Source organism: Diabrotica undecimpunctata, chromosome 8 (assembly GCF_040954645.1).
Source record: "Diabrotica undecimpunctata isolate CICGRU chromosome 8, icDiaUnde3, whole genome shotgun sequence".
NCBI lineage: Eukaryota > Metazoa > Arthropoda > Insecta > Coleoptera > Chrysomelidae > Diabrotica > Diabrotica undecimpunctata.
In genome coordinates this window covers 11308064-11327063 of record NC_092810.1, presented here as the reverse complement: position 1 = coordinate 11327063, position 19000 = coordinate 11308064, and the positions used below count along the sequence as shown (strand labels likewise).

The window sequence follows — 19000 nt, the reverse complement described above, 5'->3', positions numbered from 1 at the left end:
AATATAACAAGGGTGCATATGTATGCTTCATAGACTTTAGGAAGGCCTTTGACCGAGTGCAGCATATGAAGTTAATAGATGGATTAAAAAACATCAATTTAGACAAAAAAGACATTGAGTTTATTAAGGCTATATACTGGAACCAGAAAGCAGGAGTAAAGGTGAATTATATAGAAACAAATAATATACCGATTGCGAGAGGGGCCAGGCAAGGATGCGTCTTGTCTCCGACGCTTTTTAACGTGTACTCATAGGTCATATTCATAAAAGCCTTATGGGAAAGAGAAAAGAGAGAATAAGAATTGGTGGAGAAATCGTAAACACCATGAGATTTGCAGATGACACGGTAATTATGGCTGAGAGCATAGAAGAACTACAAACTTTACTAGATGCAATAAATAGTGAATGCATTCAAATTGGACTTGACATCAACACAGATAAGACCCAATTTATGATAGTATCAAGGAGTCCAATAAATAATGAACAACTAACCCTTGGTGGACAGCAAATAGAGAGAGTGACAAAATATAAATATCTGGGAGCTTATATCAACACAAAATTAGATCCAGACCAATAGATCAGGGTACGAATAGAAATGGCAATGGCAGCGTTCTTAAAATTCAAGCAATTGTTCTGTGACAAAAATCTGAATACTGCGCTGAGACTGAGGTTTGTTGAATGTTACGTCTGGTCCCAAATATTGTACGGGGTAGAAACATGGACGTTAAAAGCGCAAATAATTAAGAAGCTTGAAGCCTTTGAACTTTGGATATACCGGAGAATGTTGAGAATTCCATGGATTGCCAGGGTCAATGAGGAAGTGCTGAGAAGGATGGGTCGAGACAAAAAATTGTTGAGAACAATAAAAGTACGCAAGACTGTATACCTTGGACACATACTGAGGAATGATAAATGTAGTCGTCTGCAGGTCATCATGCAGGGTAGAGTCGATGGCAAAAAGGGAATAGGTAGAAAGAGGAAGTCATGGCTGCGAAATATTCGAGACTGGACAAACATGACTGTAGACGAATTATTCCACGTTGCAAAAGACAGAGAAATTTTTAGAAATGTGCTCGCCAACCTCCGTTAATGGGGACGGCATAGGAAGAAAAAGAAGACTTATGACGCTATCTAAATATTGATCAATTATATCATGGTCACTTAATGCATCATCCACAAGCAATTCATCTATATCATCGTGATTGAAGGTGATAAATAAAACCATCTCCGCCAATTTCATGTGTCAAATTAATTATTTCATCTGATAGTGTCGATGTTTGAATGGTTGCATTGCTTGTTACACACGTTGGCCAAACCTTTGTTCCATTGTTCCAATGTTCGAAAACTTCTACTTCTGACACGAAATTATTGAACTGAACACGAATTATTCTGTAAAAATAGCTGTTGTCACCTAGGCTTTCTTGTTAGCTATCCTATGCACTGGCAATTGTTTTAAATATTTGCCTTTTAAAGAACGTGGTCTAAGAGATTTATTTATTAAGAGCGGTTTTAACATCCTATCTCCTGATGTATTGCTACAAAGTATGTAATAATGTTACTAGATCTTTACTTGCTTTATGTCCACTTGCAGTTTTTTCATCCTTTGCGATGTAAGTACGGTTAGGCATTTTTTTCCAATACAGTCCCGTTTCTTCTTCTTCTTCTCGTAGCACTATAACCCGGGGTGGGTTTTGGCTGACTGCACAACTTGCTCCCATCTTGAACGGTCGTCCATAATAGTTGGGTAGTGGGTAGCCCCATTGTTCTTAGATCTGACCATATATTGTCTCTCCATCACATTTGTCTACGTCCTAAGGGCCTTCTTCTTGTGGGGGCTTCCTCCCATATTAACTTGGCAAGGCGGTTATTAGGGAGTCTATGGAGATGGCCAGCCCATCTTAGACGTTGGGATTTAATCTCTTGTAATCTCTAATAAATTAGTCAAAGCCTAGAGACATCTGGTACTGGCGAAAACAGGTGCATCTGTTATGACCTTTTTCTAATCGCCAAACTAGCCATCGTCTTCCGACAAATAAAGCGATAAAAGAATGACAAAAGGCAGTGACACTATGGAACCTGGCCTTGAATGTGCTGGGCGCCATTGGAGAAAAAACATGAACATTTCACCACTGAACTTCAAACAAAAGAAATATAGATGCCAAAATGCATATTGGTCGAGGATTAAAAATGGACTCAAGCAAAAGTTGTATTATGTCTTTTTATAAGTTTTTTAATTAATAAATTAATTTTTGTGGAGGGAAAGTGTAGTTTTGTTCCAAATATTTGTTCTCTTGAGAAAATATTAACGCTATAACCAAATTATAGGCCAAAACCAATAAAATTTTAAGAGTTTATGTGAAATTAATATTTGAGAGAAGTAGTTTAAGAAAACGTGCTCTTTTATGAATAGACAATGCAAAAAAATTTCATGGCAATATTTTTTCGAACGAACCAGAGCTTTTGGCCTTGTGTATAAGCCACAACATATTTTATGTACGATGTACCGGCACTGAGTTTTTCTTATCGTTATCAGCCTCGATTATCAATATTATGTTTATTTAAGCCGGTATAGCTAGAATTATTAAATGCAAAAATTCTAGTTTTGTTCTCTGTACAACGATGACGAAATGAAGCGAAATGTGGTTTTCCGTTTTTGATATCAGCACCAGTTCTAAAAATAGTGGTTGATTATATTTTAAAAGCGTGTACCGCAAAATTATCCGATGTAACATTTTGTACACAGAAACACGTTATAAAATACATTCTTAACATTTTTTATACATTCATTTATGATATATAATTGTTTTGCGATAGTTACCATTGGAATTTCTGATAATTTAATTGTAATAGTATTTAGTGTTATGCCAGACTACTAATTATCATTTTTATTAAAATTGGAGTTAAGCGTGTTTATATAATATGTGCAATAATATAATTGTAAACTCCTGGACAAAATAATCGCATTATTTGGTTGTAGGGACTATATTTATTTATAACTGTATATAATTCATTAACAAACAATAAAAATACTTTTTACCTAAAAAACAAGGTTAAAGTAATAGATTTTGTGTTACGGAAGAATTTTAACTATTTGAGGCATTTTAACTTTGATACAAAATAAAAATTCATTAGCCCCAAGTACCAGAATATAGGGTAAAGTGGGGTATTTGTGTAATATCAAACGTTTTATTTTGCAGTTACTTATGAAGTTAGTTGGGTTTCAAACTAATTTTTTTTTGTATTTTTGAATCTCCTTAAATCCTCACCAAAACGTACCGATGTTTTCATCTCCTGATTTTGAGTCTTCTAGTATTCCTAGTAACTTATCATTAGCTATAGTTTATTTTTATGAACGAGAGAGTAATTAGCATAATTTTAACTGGTAAATGAATTATTTCAGTGTTATAAAGTGTTATGTGTATGTAAACAAAAGTGACCTCTTTTATCACACACTATATTAGAACTGACTGGCCTACATTAAAAAGGGTTTTAAAAAATTCACATTTTTTTTAATTTTTAAAAATTACAAAAGAGAAAAAGAGTTTTTAAAACCGTCTAAGGTATGTCAAATAGATGAATAAAAATATTAATATAAAACTTACAGCTACTTGTTACAAATCCAAATCAGATTCAGAAGATGAACTTTCAGAACCAAGATTTATAATAACTGGCTCGATCATTTTATCAGTAATATTGTCCAGCTTCCACATTTTTTCCTCTTCTTTAATAGTGTGATTTACTGCCTTTTCCCAGTTTTCAGGTTTTACATTATTTACGGCCTCCAAAAACAACTGTTTAACATCATGAATTTTAAAAGTGGTATTTTTTCTTGAAACTTCACTCTTTATCTGTGCCCATACCAGTTCAATCGGGTTTAATTCACAATGATATGGTGGGGATCTAAGTACTGTCATTCCACGATTTTTGGCAATTTCATCAATTTCGTATTTTTTAAATTTTTCTTTATGAAGGGCACACAACGAATAAAGTTCCTTTCTTATAGATCCGGGATGGTACGTAATATTTTTTGAACTCAGCCAATTCTGCAAGTCTTTTTTTAACCACTTGGTTGTGGGCAGTCCTTCTATAAGTCTGGAGTGATAACTTGCATTATCCATTACTATTACACAGTTCTTAGGAAGAAGATCTATCATTTGTTCGAACCATTCTTGAAAGACATCAGCGTTCATGTCTTCATGGTAGTCACCGGTACGAGTTGATTCAAAAGTTAATCAACCACCTTCAACAAAACCGTCTGAACTGCCAATGTGTACTATTATCAGCCTGCGTCCCTTTCCTGATGGTGGGTTTAAACCAGTAGATAAGTTATTTACAAAAGCGTGCCTTTGACTTGTAACAGTTTCATCCTGCCAAAATTTATTTGGTGTATGACCCTCGTTGATCCATGTTTCATCAAGATAAAATATTTTTCTTTTTTGGTTTCTCATTTCCTTTATGGTTCTTAGAAAATGTCTTCTCCATATGACAATATCGCTTCTTTCTAATAAAATAGACTTTCTGGGATTCTTTTTCCAGCGGAAGCCTATTTCTTTTAAAAGTTTCCATAACGTACTTCGACTCATTTCTGGGTAATCCTTATCATCTCGAACTGAGACAAGAACTTTATCCAATGTTGGAAATTCTTGTCTAAAGAAGAATTCATGCACTTTCCGTCGAAGTCCTTCTTTAAAATGATATTCTATTTGAAATTTTGGTTTCCCTGGAGCATTACGTGGCATTTGAAAACTACCACATTTCTCTTCTTTAATAACTCTGTAAATCGTAGATTTCCCAACACCAAGTGTACTGCTAACTAACTCAACGGTCTCATCAACACTTTCACATAAACGTTTGTCTGTAAATGATTTAAAACAATTAAATATTAATGTTTTTTCATTAACTGTTAAAGGACCAATTTTTCGGCGTTTACACGGCACTTCCAAATTTTCCATAACACTAGTATACACAATAAACTGCACCTTGCAACTGAAGTACCTACTTTTAGTGAACTGTTAAGAATTTTGAATACGCCACTTGGACCTTCCTACAAAATGGAAAAACCCACTATCACATTTTCTGTGGAATAAGTTTAGAAGGTAATTATCTAGTCAATTACTGTCGTAGATTCCTGGAATTAAAGAATTAAATGTTTGATTGTTGAAACCCTTACTTCGTGGAATGCACTCATTTCAGATAAAATAAAACGTTTTATTTTATCTAAAGAATTAAACTTTATTTTGCAAATAGGTAGGTACTTATTAAACTTTTATTGGTTATATATAACCAATAAAATAAACATCTTACATTTCTTGCAAATTCATTAGTACCTGTTAACCTCCATCACTCCGACACTGGCAACCTTATTTAGGGATTAGTAATCCTAACAACTATTGTATTCTATTCTGCTCCAACCTTTATACCTGGTGGTCATAGTCAATTTAAAATTGTTTTCCTATATACTTCTGTAAACTTGTTGACAAATATCTGTTTTTCATTGAGTCACCCGTATCAATAGTTTAGGGATTTGCATACATAATTTATTGTTTTATTACTCTCTCATACATAAAAATACACTATAACAAGAGAGGCTTCTTTCTCTCACGAAATTTGAAGGTATTTCCCATGCATTGTTTCAAACATTTGATTATCACCACTCTTTTGACTAAATTAATTTGCAATATAAGTCCAATCAAATGAGTAACTGTTCGTTTGTTTATTCGTACCACGATGTATTTTTCTGATATTATGTTATCGTCAGTGTTATCTTCTCCCATATTGTCATTTAAAGCTTCATATGAGTCTGCACAAACGACTTCGAAATTTTCATCGTCAATACTTAACTATGATTATTTCTTGAATGTATTCTTCGAAGGTTTTGTCTTAGTTTTTGATAACTGTAGGGGTTCTAAATATGTTTTAGTTGTGATCACCTCAGCAACATCTATTTTTTTCATCTTCCTTTGTTCTAGCTTCGGAGAAGGTTTAACTGTTGCTAGTAGAACGTTCTCCCAGGACGCAATGTAAGTTGATGCAATGCAATTCTGGCTTTCCGTAGTAGAGCTGCAAGAGTTTGTACATGGGAGAACTTTGCTCGTCAGGAATAAACTTTTCGGAAATAAACTTTTCTTTACAAATGCAATCTTGATTTAGAAGAAAATTACCTGTTTTTCTTAAGCCATTAACAAGTTCTTGAATACTGCGCCAAGGTTTTCCCAAAAGGTTGCAAAATTCGCATTTTGTTAGTTGTTTTCCTAAATTTTTGCGCTGCCAATCTGTTAACAAAGCATCCCATGAAGACTTAAGCCCCTTGAAGACAGACACATCAAAAGGCTGCAATATTACAGAAGTGTGTGGCGGTAATTGAAGAATAGTCACATAATATTCTGCCATAACCAGCACAATTAGTTCGGAGAAATGTGCGACAAATGACCATCGTAAATCAGAAGAGCATGCCTTTCAACGCAATTTTTCAAAAACACATTTTTCAACCATAGAAAAAATACTTGTTCAGTCATCCAACCATTTTCGGATACGTAGTAAGATGTCTCTGGATAATCATCTGTACCGAACATATTGTCCCATAACCTTTTGACCTTGTGGAGTATCATTGGTAGCAATATGGATCCACTGACATTAGCACATGCAAAAATTGTTGTTGTGTTCCGTCCTGAGCCTGCTGTTTGCCTTTGTGCTATTTCTCTGATTCCAGTTACAACTTTAGTATGGCTGGGGTCATAATTAAAAGCCGTTTCGTCTGCATTCCATATCCTAGCAGGGTATTGATGGTGTTCCAAATTATTCATAAAAATTTTTCCGTCAACAAGCTCTCACAACAGTCCTAGCAGGGATACGAGAACCAATGGGTTCCGTTATTAGAGCAATGAGACCAGGAGATTTAGCAACAGCAATACAATACGTGCAAAAAGGAAATAATGTACGATATCTTCAAAAAAATCAGATAACTCAATCTACAACATCAGGATGGTGAATGACCAATGGGATCCTCAACAAGAAATAAAATGCCGTACCGAACAAGCAAGATAAGCTTTTCTTAAATTTAAACCGCTACTTTGTAACCGCAATCTTTCCTTCAATCTCCGTTACAGAATGGTTAAGTGCTATGTATGGTCCATATTGTTATACGGCATGGAGACATACACGTTGAAAATATCTTCCATTAACAAGTTGGAAGCCTTCGAAATGTGGACCTTGCGAAGAATGTTCCGCATACCATGGACAGATAGGGTGAGAAACGAGGAAGTCCTAAGAAGAGCAAATACTGAGAGAGAATTGCTCAGCTTGATCCAGGCACGAAAGATTGGATACCTGGGCCACATCCTGAGAGGGGAAAAATACGCAATCCCTCAACTAATTATCCAAGGAAAGATTGAGGGCAAGAGAGGAGTAGGTCGCAAACAAATGTCGTGGCTGCGAAATATAAAGAACTGGACAGGCGTAACTAACACTGGCGAACTTTTGCATGCCGCAAAAGACAGACGTCTGACCTTAAGATAATTCGCCAACGCACTATAGGTGCACGACACCATAAGAAGAAGACAACATCAGGAAGAAACGAAAATTACCAAGAACGTCGACCGCAAAGACCAACTCATTAAATACCCATCCAAAAACCGTCCACTACAGCCCACGACCTCCAGCAGTTGCCCAAACTTTTTCTAATAAAACGCGTTATCATATTCAGCTATCGAAAGACCAATTACAAGCCGATACTATAAAATTTTTCAAGGAGTACCTCAACCCGAGAAAGAAGTATGCAATTTTATTTGAAGAGGAAGAAGAAGTCTTTGCAGAAAAACAAAAGGAACTTATAAAGAACTATCATGAAGGAAAAACTAACCATAGAGGAATAGTTGAAACAGAAAATCAAAATATAAAGAAAGACATAGAAGATGTCATAAACTTCTGCGATATATGCCAAGAAAATAAATATGACAGACTTCGTCCCATGCCAAAATTTATGGTTACACCAACTCCTACTAAACCACTAGAAATAGTTCACATCGATTTATTTCAGGCTAATGGACAGAAGTCTCTAACCCTAATAGACGCATTTTAGAAAGTGGGGACAAGCCTACCCAATATATGGAGGAAATGCCACCAATGTACTCAACGCTCTATTAATTTTTGTTACACACTATGGATAACAACAATGATAGTAACCGATAATGGTACAGAATTCAAAAATGGAGTAATACAAGGATTTATCGACTCACATAAAATCTCATATTACACGTGGAGAGAAATACACCTTGCTCCAACTGATTATGCAGGGAAAGATCCAAGGAAAGAGAAGTATAGGGAGGCGTAGAATGTCATGGCTGCGCAACCTGAGAGAGTGGTACGGATGTACATCAAATGAACATTTCAGAGCAGCCGTCTCAAAAGTCCGAATAGCTATGATGATTGCCGACCTCCGCCGCGGAGATGGCACTTGAAGAAGAAGATAAAATCTCAATCCACAATACAACGCCAGAGAATCCGCAATCCAACGAAATGATTGAGATTTTACTACTACTACTAAGGATTTCCACAGTTTTCACTGTCTTCCTTCACTCAACCGTTTTCTCCAATTTTCCCTGTCATTCCAGTCTCCATCTCGCAGGGTTCTTTTCTCCATAGCCTCGTCGATTTCATCTCTGAATGACCTTCGGGGTCTTCCTCTCTTTCTTCTTCCAATCGGGCTCCATTCTGTGATTTTGTTTATCCAGCGTCCTCTGTCCGCTCTTCTGACGTGGCCGTACCAGGATAGTCTCTTCTCCTCTATATAGTCGATTATGTCTGATTGCACTCCCATTCTCCGCTTAATCTCTGCGTTTTCAATTCTGTCTCTTTTTGTAAGTCTACAGCTTCTCCTCAGGAACTCCATTTCTACTGCTCTTATTCTACCTCTATTTCTCTTGTTTATTGTCCAGTTTTCGGACCCATATGTCAGGATACTTCTTGTCAGGGTGTTATATATTCTCTTTTTTGTCTTTATCGTAATGTTCTTATCCCACAACACTGAGTTTAGTTGTCTTATACAGTTTCTTGTTTGTCTCAGTCTGTTGTTTATATCTTCTTTTGTTGTTCCCTGGTTCGATATTATGGTTCCTAAATACTTGAATTTATCTGTTCCATTTATTTGTCTTCCCTCGTCTATCTCTAGGTTTCTCATATCCTTGTTTTCTGTTGTTAGGTATTCGGTTTTCTCTAAGTTTATTTCCATTCCGTTGTTTTTATATTCTTCTTCTAGTTTTCTGAGCATAAAGCTGAGATCTTCTTCATCTTGTGCGATGACTACTTGATCGTCGGCAAAACTTAAGGTGTATAGGTATTCGTCTCTTACTGGTATGCCCATTCCTTTGCACTTTCTCCTCCATGGTTTGAGTGTCTTTTCCAAGAATATTTTAAACAGAGTAGGGGACGTAGCACAGCCTTGTAGAAGTCCTTTTGTCGTCTTAAATGGATTGTAGGCTTTATTTCCACATTTAGTAGCTACTTTGTTTTCTTTGTATAGTGCTTTAACTGCTTTTATTAGTGTTTGTCGGATTCCGAGATCATTCATTGCTTCCCATAATTTGACTCTAGGTATTGAGTCATATGCTTTCTTTAGATCAACAAAGGCCAGATGGACCGGTCTACCTTTTGCCATTTTCTTCTCTATCAGTTGTTCTAATGTGTACGTATGATCTAGGCATGATTTTCCTACTGTGAACCCTGCTTGGTCTTCTCCAATTTTTCCTATTATTTCAGTTTCTAGTTTTTCTTTAATAATTTTCCCGTAAAGTCTACCTACCGACGATATTATACTAATTCCTCTATAGTTTTCACATTTTTTCCTGTTTTCTTTCTTATGTATGGATGTGATGTATGCTTGTGTCCATTCCGCAGGTATTTCTTCTCCATTTAGTCCTCTTTCGAACATTCTATGTAGCATGCGGAATAACTTTTCCGTTCCGTTTTTAATTAGTTCGTTTGGTATTCCTCCGGGTCCTTTAGCTTTTTTGTTCTTCAATGTCTTAATTGCTCTCTTAACTTCTGCCAGGCTTATTTCTATCTGGTCGTATGCCCCATTTCCTGCATGTTCTATATTCTCTTCCTGAAATTGGGGACGGTTTTCTGTAAGTAGTTCTACGTAGTATTCTTGCCACTCGTTTTCATTGAGATTTTATTCTACACTAATTGAACATCTTCGGATCCTGAGAAACACCAAAGCAAAGTTATCAATAAAAGAACAAATGGTATACGCTATAATTGGGTACAATCATCCCATACATTTAGCAACCAAGTTAAAACCTATTGATATCCTAAACGGACATATCGACGCAAAAGATCGAATGGTACAATCAGAATTATCGATATGACGTACTTCTTCAATTAAAATATTTACGCTAAGACCGGTAGACATTATATTTCTTTAAGAGGTAGTTGCAGCGTAAATATTGATATTGTCTGAGTAGAGTACTAGACCGTCTACACATAAATTAATTTATACAAATTTCCTGGTATAATCGACAATGTCATTTACACTAATTATTAGTACTAATAAAACACTTTAAAATACATTATATTTTATCTAAAATGATTGGTAAAAACCTAATTTTTTTTATCTAGTATTTTGTGTTTAATTTAATAGTACAGAAAAAGTTTTAAAATAGAAAAAAATTAACCAAAACCACTAAGATTGACTCATATGTTAGTTTCTTAACCGAAAATCTAAATGTAGACAGTCACAACTTTAATTGTGAGCAGACAAACAACAAACAGATTTTTGGAACAACACCGCGAAAATGTTTTCGATTCGTGAGTACCATGATATGTTGATTAGGAGCGCAGTGTAACAGTAATTTAGCTGTCCAAATTTATGTCGGGAATTCATCATGAATTATTCATGTATATTGGAATTTCAAAAAACGTCCATAGAACATTTAGGGAACAACTTCTACATCTATACCACTATCAAAGAGTACAACATTTACAACAAGGTGATCCTGCTCTAAAATTACCATTTTGTAGGTGGTTAGATTAGATTAGATTAAGAGAGGTGGTCTTTCGGCCTATTCCACTGCGACCTTTTCAGATCTATTGTGGTCCTCTAGTCCTAGATATCATTCTCTAGCCTGACCCTTTTTATAAAGTCTAGTAGCTTCGAGACTGTACCTTCCATGTAGCTATTTGCCGGTGGATTTTCTTCTCCTAATGCAAAGAACCGCACATTTGTCAGACTGTCAGACTGACATAAAATGTGCTCTGCTGTTTCTTCTTCGAGGTGACAGAATCTGCACAGGTCATCATCTGATAATCCCATCAGATTCAAGTGCCTATTCAGCTAACAGTGCCCTGTTAGAAGACCTACTATGGCCTTGACTGTTTTCCTGTTTTTGCTTATTAGGTCTGCCGTAAATTTTGGCAAATGTTCTCTAATGAACTGTTTTGCCTGTCTTTGTCCTGGTGAATTTCTCCACCATTTCAGAGATTTGTGAGCTACCCACTTCCTTGTAGCCGTTCTTGTTACTGATTTTGCAACTCCGCAGAAAGGTTCCGGTCCAATAAATGGCAATGATGAACCTTGTTTGGCCATTTCATCTGCTTTTTCATTGCCCTTATGACCCTCGTGCCCCGGTACCCAGGCTACCGTAATCTTGCTACGGTCTCCTAGTTTATTTAGGGCACACACGCAATCCCATACTAGCTTAGAATTGACCTCTACAAAATTGAGTGCCTTAAGCGCTGCCTGAATATCTGTGAAGATGGCAACTGAACAGAACGTTCTTTCCTGCCTTTCTATTTCTTTCACGCAGTGATGGATTTCAGTTATTTCCTCCTGGAAAACTGTCATATCCTTAGATAGACTTATCGGGAAATGTATCCCTTGATTTGTCCCTACTATGCCGGCTCCCATTTGTAGGTGGTTTCAAGATACACTCGTCAGAGAACCTGAATCCCTCTAAAGTGTTATGTGCGAATGAAGCATGTTTCACAAGAAACGGTGTGTATAATTTTCATAATTGCCACATATGAGGTGACGAGAACCATTTTAATACCTAGGACAAATTTTCAACGATTTTCCAAAGAAAATTTAGTATAAATTTAAGGGCTGGAACAATTGACAAGCGTTTGATAGGATCATATAAATTACCCAGAACACCAAATAATGGCCTACTATAATTTCTTACAAAGTGTTTTGCCGGTACTTCTTGAAGACGTGCCTTTGCAAACACGCCGTGTAATGTGGTTTCTTCACGACGGAGCCCTAGCACGTTTTACCAGAGCTGTTAAAAATCTTCTTGATACCACTTATCCTCTTCGTTGGATTGGTAGGAAAAGTAAAAGTCCGGAATGGACTTTTACTTCATGAATGGAAGTTCAGATCTCCGTAGTTGGATAACTGAAGATCTAGATCCAGACATAGAGATACGTAGCAGGATTGAGCAAGCCAGAACAGCATTTACTAATATGAGAACCTTGCTAAGCAACAGCAGCCTTAACTTAACGCTTCGATATCGCTTTGTAAAATGTTACATTTACTCCATACTGCTATATCGTGTAGAGACCTGTACCATAAAGGCCAATGTGATGAACCGATTGGAGGCCTTTGAGATGTGGGTATTTAGAAGACTACTTAAAATTCTCTGGACAGATCACATAACAAATGTCGAAGTATTAAATTGAATGGGCAGAGAACGAGAATTGCTGCCAATAATAAAAAGAAGAAAAACTGCTTATCTGGGTCATATATTTCAAAATTCTAAGTACCAGTTCTTAAAGCTTATTATAGAAGGGAAGACAGAAGGAAAACGGGGCTTCGGAAGAAAGAAATACTCATGGCTTAAAAACATAAGGGATTGGACAAACCTCGATGCCCTTGTACTCTTTAGAGCCACACAAGACCGAGAGGAGTATGCCAGAATTGTCGCCAACATCCACTAATTGGATAGGGAACTGAAAGAAGAAGAATACTGGCGTAGAATACTGGCAAACATTTCATGTAAGATAAATATATATTCAAGTGTAAGAAATTCAAACTGGTAAAGTAGTCTACATTGCCGGTAGCACCTTGTTAGCGACAGAGCCCCCGGTGAACTTCTCGCCAAGTGTAAGACGAAGATACGTAACTTCCCGAGTAACTAGAGGAAGGAATCGAAGAATCTTTGTCCCTCCTCAAGAGCAGCGGCTGGAAACCATCCTGGAACTCCAGGTAATATGGAGGATAATCCAACCGTACGACAATTACTCCAGTCACTGTGGAGGAAAAGAGGTCAATACCTCTAAATTTTTTATAACTGAATCGATTTTGCTAAAAATTTGGAATTAGGCTTATCTTACCTCCCTCTTCAAAAATTATATATGCGATAGGTGAGCTTTTTATTTTTAAGGAGTGAAATCACCCCTTATTGAAAATAATGAAAAAAAATTATATTAAAGCATTTTATGGATTTAAATCGTGTTAAATTAGGTAATTGAAATATTGTCAATTATATTAATGGATATTGTGTACATTCTCAACCCTTAAATAATCTTAAAAACTACCCCTTTTAATAAAAATAATTGTAAAAAATCGTTTAACAGGTTCAAACGCTTTTGTAGTACATTTATATCATCTACAATGTAATTCTCTGCTTATATAAAATAATTTTGGTTGATTGCAACACTTCAACCCTTAAAAACTACCCCCTATGTCAAAATATATAAAAAAATCTTTTTAAACAACTTCAAAAGTTTTTAATGTACATTTATATTCAAAAATTCCTTTCTTATCAATAACATATTTTTTGATTGGTTGCTTATTTTCAACCCTTAAAAACCACCTCTATGCTCACGAAACAAATTCTCCTTTGGTAAATGTCTAAATAAAAAAATTAAGTATACTCATGATGTTTTTATTGTAAATAATTATGCATGAAAATACTTTACATTAGAAAGTATACAAAATGTATTTACAAAAATAAAAATTATTTACAATATATCAAATTATTCATTGTCTGAAGCGTCATTCTCGTCGTGTTCTAACTCCACCTCTTCGTCTATTGCAGGACAGTTTTGACAATTGTCGCCAGAGCATGTTCCACACGTAGCATTGCAAAATAGACCTAGTCTACGACAGCCACACGTTGAGCCGCAACCCTTTTTGCAATTGCAAAAAATCATTTTCAATAGTTCTTCTGGTGCAGGTGAACTTTTCATTTTTATTGGTTGTAAAATATCATCACTCTTGAACAATCCCCAATCCGTTATATCAATCTCTTTGTTTCCAAGCCATATCTGAGTTTGTAAATATACTCTTTTGATATGCTCATCCAGGGCACTTACAGTTGGTACAAGAGATGATAATTTAACTGCACTATTTTTAGTTGTGGCTTTAATAAAGGATTCGTATCGCATTTGTTCAAGTAATGATGAATAATCTTCGACCTTATTCATTTTGTTCATGTGGGTGTCTTTGGCAAGGCCATACAGCAAAATTGTACAGTATCTCCCAGCTTCTAAAATGTCTTCGAGATCTGAAGTACTCCTGTCATTGGCACTCATTGGCGGCTTGCCCAGGCAACTTCAAAGGAGTGTCGCTTCTCTGTGTTCGTTAGAAACACAGAGAAGCGACACTCCAAAATATAAATAACATGCTCCAAAATTTTTTTAGAATAACTCCGTTAATTTTTAAGCTACAGTGTCCATTAAAAAAATATTTTGAAGGTAATTTCAAAAGCTATAAAACTAAGTAGATTAAAATATGTTAAAATTCTTTCTTTTTAAATAGTAAAGGGCCAAAGTGCTGATTACAGGTGTGTCAGCCGCTGTATCTCAAACTTCAATTGGCTATATCTCTATTATTTTTCGAGCTACAACAAAAATAAAAAAACCAAAATTGTTGTTAAGAAAAAGACAACATTTTGGTATAGAACCATTTTCACGTATCTCTTATAGTTTAAGATTTATTTTGAAAAAATGTAAATTTTTAGATAATTAAAAAAAAAGATTTTTTAATTTAAACATGATTTTTTCAAAAAATACGCATTTTAAACAGGCTAAACTTTTAAAACTTATAAATAACACTAAAATAAAATGAATTGTAGAAGATATACGTTTAATTTCAATTCTGATCGAAATAGTGTTACTTATACTGCTCGTTCTTTTTTTTAAACGCTAGAGTAATTCAAATTCTTTCCTTCGTATTTCGCTTTGTTTTAAGAGAAATAGCTTTTAAAATAGCTCATTTTAAAGGTTTTTTCTAGTTCTTTAAAAAGTGTGGTATGAGTTTTGATCAAAAAAGATATCCATTTTCCGATATTTGATGTTAAATGCATCGAGTATAGTATCCCAAAAATAAAAAGTCATCTTCAAACAATTATAAATCGCTTAGTATTGTACTTATAAAACTTAATAAAAAAACAATCTCTTTGTTTTTTTATAAGCTTTATTTTTGTTTATTATAGATTTTTCAATAAAACGCTTTGTTTTTGAGTTATTCGTACAAAATCATTGGAAAACATGTTCTTTTTTTGTGAAAAGTTTACTTTTTCAAGTGTGTATAACTCAAAAAGTATTGATTTAGCGAAAAAAATTTATATGACATTTTTTGTTTAAAATTTCATTCTCTATCAATTCACGGGGTTATTTTGAGTGTAAAAAGTTCAACCCCCTAGATGGTGTGCCAACCACCCCAGGGGTAGAAGCACACATCGGCACCATATAACTTATGTTTTTTGAGTGATTTACTACCCACTGTAAAAATTTCAGATAAATGGGTGCAGTTATAAAAAATTTAAAGGGAAAATGCCACAGTAACTGGACTAAATAGGCAATTTGGCAATCTGTATTTTGCAAACTGCTGCTCTGAAAAGATTTATGGTTGTTGTGTTGAACCACGTACGTAGATTTTTAAGCCAGGAAATCCTTCGCCTTTCTGGTCCTCTTTTTCCTTCTACTTTTCCTTGTAGAATTAATTGCAGCAACCCATATCATTCGATGTTCCTCATAATGTGACCGAGGTATTCGATTTTGGATGTTTTTATTGTGGTTAACAACTCTTTCCCTTTTTGCATTCTTTTCAATTATCACTATACAGAAATCAAAAAACAATCAACCCTCCCAGTATCCCGACAATAGAAAATGAATAAAAATCAAGTTTATTAACACATAATATGCCTTGAATATAATACGTGTATATACATAACGAATCAGGAGCAACCTATCAATTAGATGGAATCAAGGTAAAGTTCCTTAATATAACGGACATAAATAATAGATCCTTCAACTGGAAAGAGTTCTCACGTGTTTTATATTTTATCGATTTATAAAAGTAGGATTTTCTAGAATAATATAAATTGCATGAGAAATTTTGCCAGATGGAAATGCAATAATGTACACACTACAAAAATTCTTCACATAAAAAATAATAATTTCGTAGGTATGTACGCTCGAATTTCTTCGTCTTCTTCTTCTACTTCTTTGAGATCTTTCGATCTATTTAATTCTGAAGCTGCCTCTGGTTAATTTCCTGGGAGGTAGATTGCCAACTATCCAACAGTTTTTCCAAAAAATCGCCATTTTGTTTATAATCAAAATTAAGTCCAAGAAATGTCCACAGTATATTGTGTCAAAATAAGAAGTAGAAATATTTAAAGCGAGTCGAGATATCGCGAGTAAAATATAAGATTTCATTAAAATTAAAAAATTCAGTTTTTGCCTTTTTTTCTTTATTTACATATTCCCCCACTCGAATTAAAAAAAAAAACGGGTGTGACAGTCCAGTGGGACTGCCGGTGGAAGTTACATTTCTATACACGCATTCGCGGTTACAAATTTATTTGGGAGTCAATCTGCACAATCATTACATATGTAATTCTATAGGTAAGACATAGCAGAAAGAGAAACAGAATTAATAACAACTTACTAACAATGAAGGATTTAATCAATATTTTGATGAAAATGTATATTTTTATTTTCAATGTATGAAAGGAGGTGAATGCAAAAAATTTTTTACACATACTCTGCAGTAAAATTCATTGTTTATTTTGTTATTAATATAATAATACAATTGTGTTTTCATCTTGTAGATATGATGAAACATTTAATAAATAATACAAAACATATCACATAAATAATAATATTAATAAATATTTTATTATATATTAATTTATATTTAAATGGGAATAAGCCACAATGAATTCTCCTTGTAGTGAACTATCAAAATTTTTATTAAATATTTTAAAACCAATTGCAAATAAAAATGACACATTTATAAAAAATACACAACATTTTTTAAATAAATTATCAAATATTGAATTTAATCCAAATAATACTTTAGTAAGTTTTGACATAAATAGTTTATTTACGAATGTGCCATTAGATAAGACTTTAAATATAGTCAAGACAAAATTAGAAAGTGATGATACATTGGCAACTAGAACAAGACTAAATATATCAGCTATAATGGAGTTAATAACATTATGTACTGATAATACATACTTTCAACTAAATAATGAATTCTATAAACAAAGTTTTGGACTAGCAATGGGCTCTAGTTTATCTCCATTATTAGCCGATATATTTATGGAAGATTTTGAAACAAATATTATTTCTAAACAAAATTTAAAACCCTCAGTATGGTGGAGGTATGTAGATAATGTATTCTCAATATGGCCTCATGGATCAGAGTTGTTGGACACATTCCTAAATGATATAAACGATAAAGAAGAGACAATAACATTTACCATGGAAAAGGAATATAATAACACATTACCTTTTCTGGATGTTTTAATCTCTAAGAACGATACTGGATACGAAACTTAGGTGTATAGAAAACCAACACACACCAACAGATATTTAAATTTCAAATCAAATCACAATATTAATATTAAAAAGGGAATTATTAAATCCTTATACGATAGAGCCAAAATTACTTGTTCTAACGAAAATTCGTTCTTGGAGGAAAAACATTTGTTAACATCTGTTTTATTAAAAAATGATTATCCTTTATCGTTTATAAATAAGGAATTTTCAACAATCGAACGAATAGAACAAAACAACTTAGAACGAGATCCTACAGCATATGCAAGGAATAATACGAAGAAAATAACAATACCATACATAAAAGGATTATCGGAAAAGCTTAAAAGGATAGGAAATAAATTCAACATTTCAACAACATTCAAAACAACAAACACGTTGAGATCTATCTTGTCCAAAACCAAACCTAACAATGAACAAGAAAGGCCAAAGAATTGCATTTATAAAATACCTTGTGAATGCGATCAGTTTTATTTAGGTGAAACATCAAGACCATTAAATGTTAGAATAAGTGAACATCAATCCTATATTAAAAATAGAGAATTTGATAGATCTCAAATCTGTAAACACGCATGGGATAATGAACATAGGGTTCAATGGAATGATTCAAATATAGTCCTAAAAGAAACGGATGGTAAAAAGAGAAAAATCACAGAAGCGGCTCTAATTATGCTAAATGAGACCAATTGTGTCGCGAATTCCTCGGCAGAATGTAGTAGGATCTGGTTACCCATATTGAAAGAGGAAGTTATTAAAAGGAAAATACCAGTATTGGTAAGTCAGTAACATATAGAGAATACATCATTTATGTTTTTTAAATAACAAACATATAAAATCGGAATTTGGTGTTTATTGAAGGTAAACTAAATGCACAATCAAATACTTACCATGTCGGGATAGTATTATGAGGTTTTTTTCCTGGTTTTTCCCTCATAATTTACTATGGAATCACTAACAGGAGAATTTTACTGTCATCATGGCATGTATTTGTCTTTTTAAAGACGAATTACATGTTATGATCTTTTCTGACGGATATTCTCAAGTTAAAGTTGATTTCATGTAATCGAATGAATCTTATAAGTAAAGTCGTCCCAGGAACGCAACTCAACAATATTGGCAATATCATTTTAAAGTCGTCTACTTTAAAATGTATAAGGTATGTCTGAATTGTCAATATAGATGAGTTAGATAAAATTAAATTATTAGAAGAATT

The 19000-nt window shown here is 34.2% G+C and overlaps 2 protein-coding genes across 2 annotated transcripts in view; both read right to left on the bottom strand.

The window, feature by feature from the left end:
- The window catches only part of ATP8B (ATPase phospholipid transporting 8B), a 294637-nt gene that overhangs the window by 192920 nt on the left and 82717 nt on the right, over positions 1 to 19000 (bottom strand). The window lies entirely within an intron of this gene.
- LOC140448699 (uncharacterized) lies at positions 6402 to 6803 on the bottom strand. Its single transcript, XM_072541811.1, has one exon. It carries the CDS (start codon positions 6801 to 6803, stop codon positions 6402 to 6404), a length of 402 nt encoding a protein of 133 aa, XP_072397912.1.

What these genes read in the sequence shown, in the direction of transcription:
- LOC140448699 (XM_072541811.1), bottom strand. Translation starts at nt 6,803, where the DNA reads ATGAATAATTTGGAACACCATCAATACCCTGCTAGGATATGGAATGCA.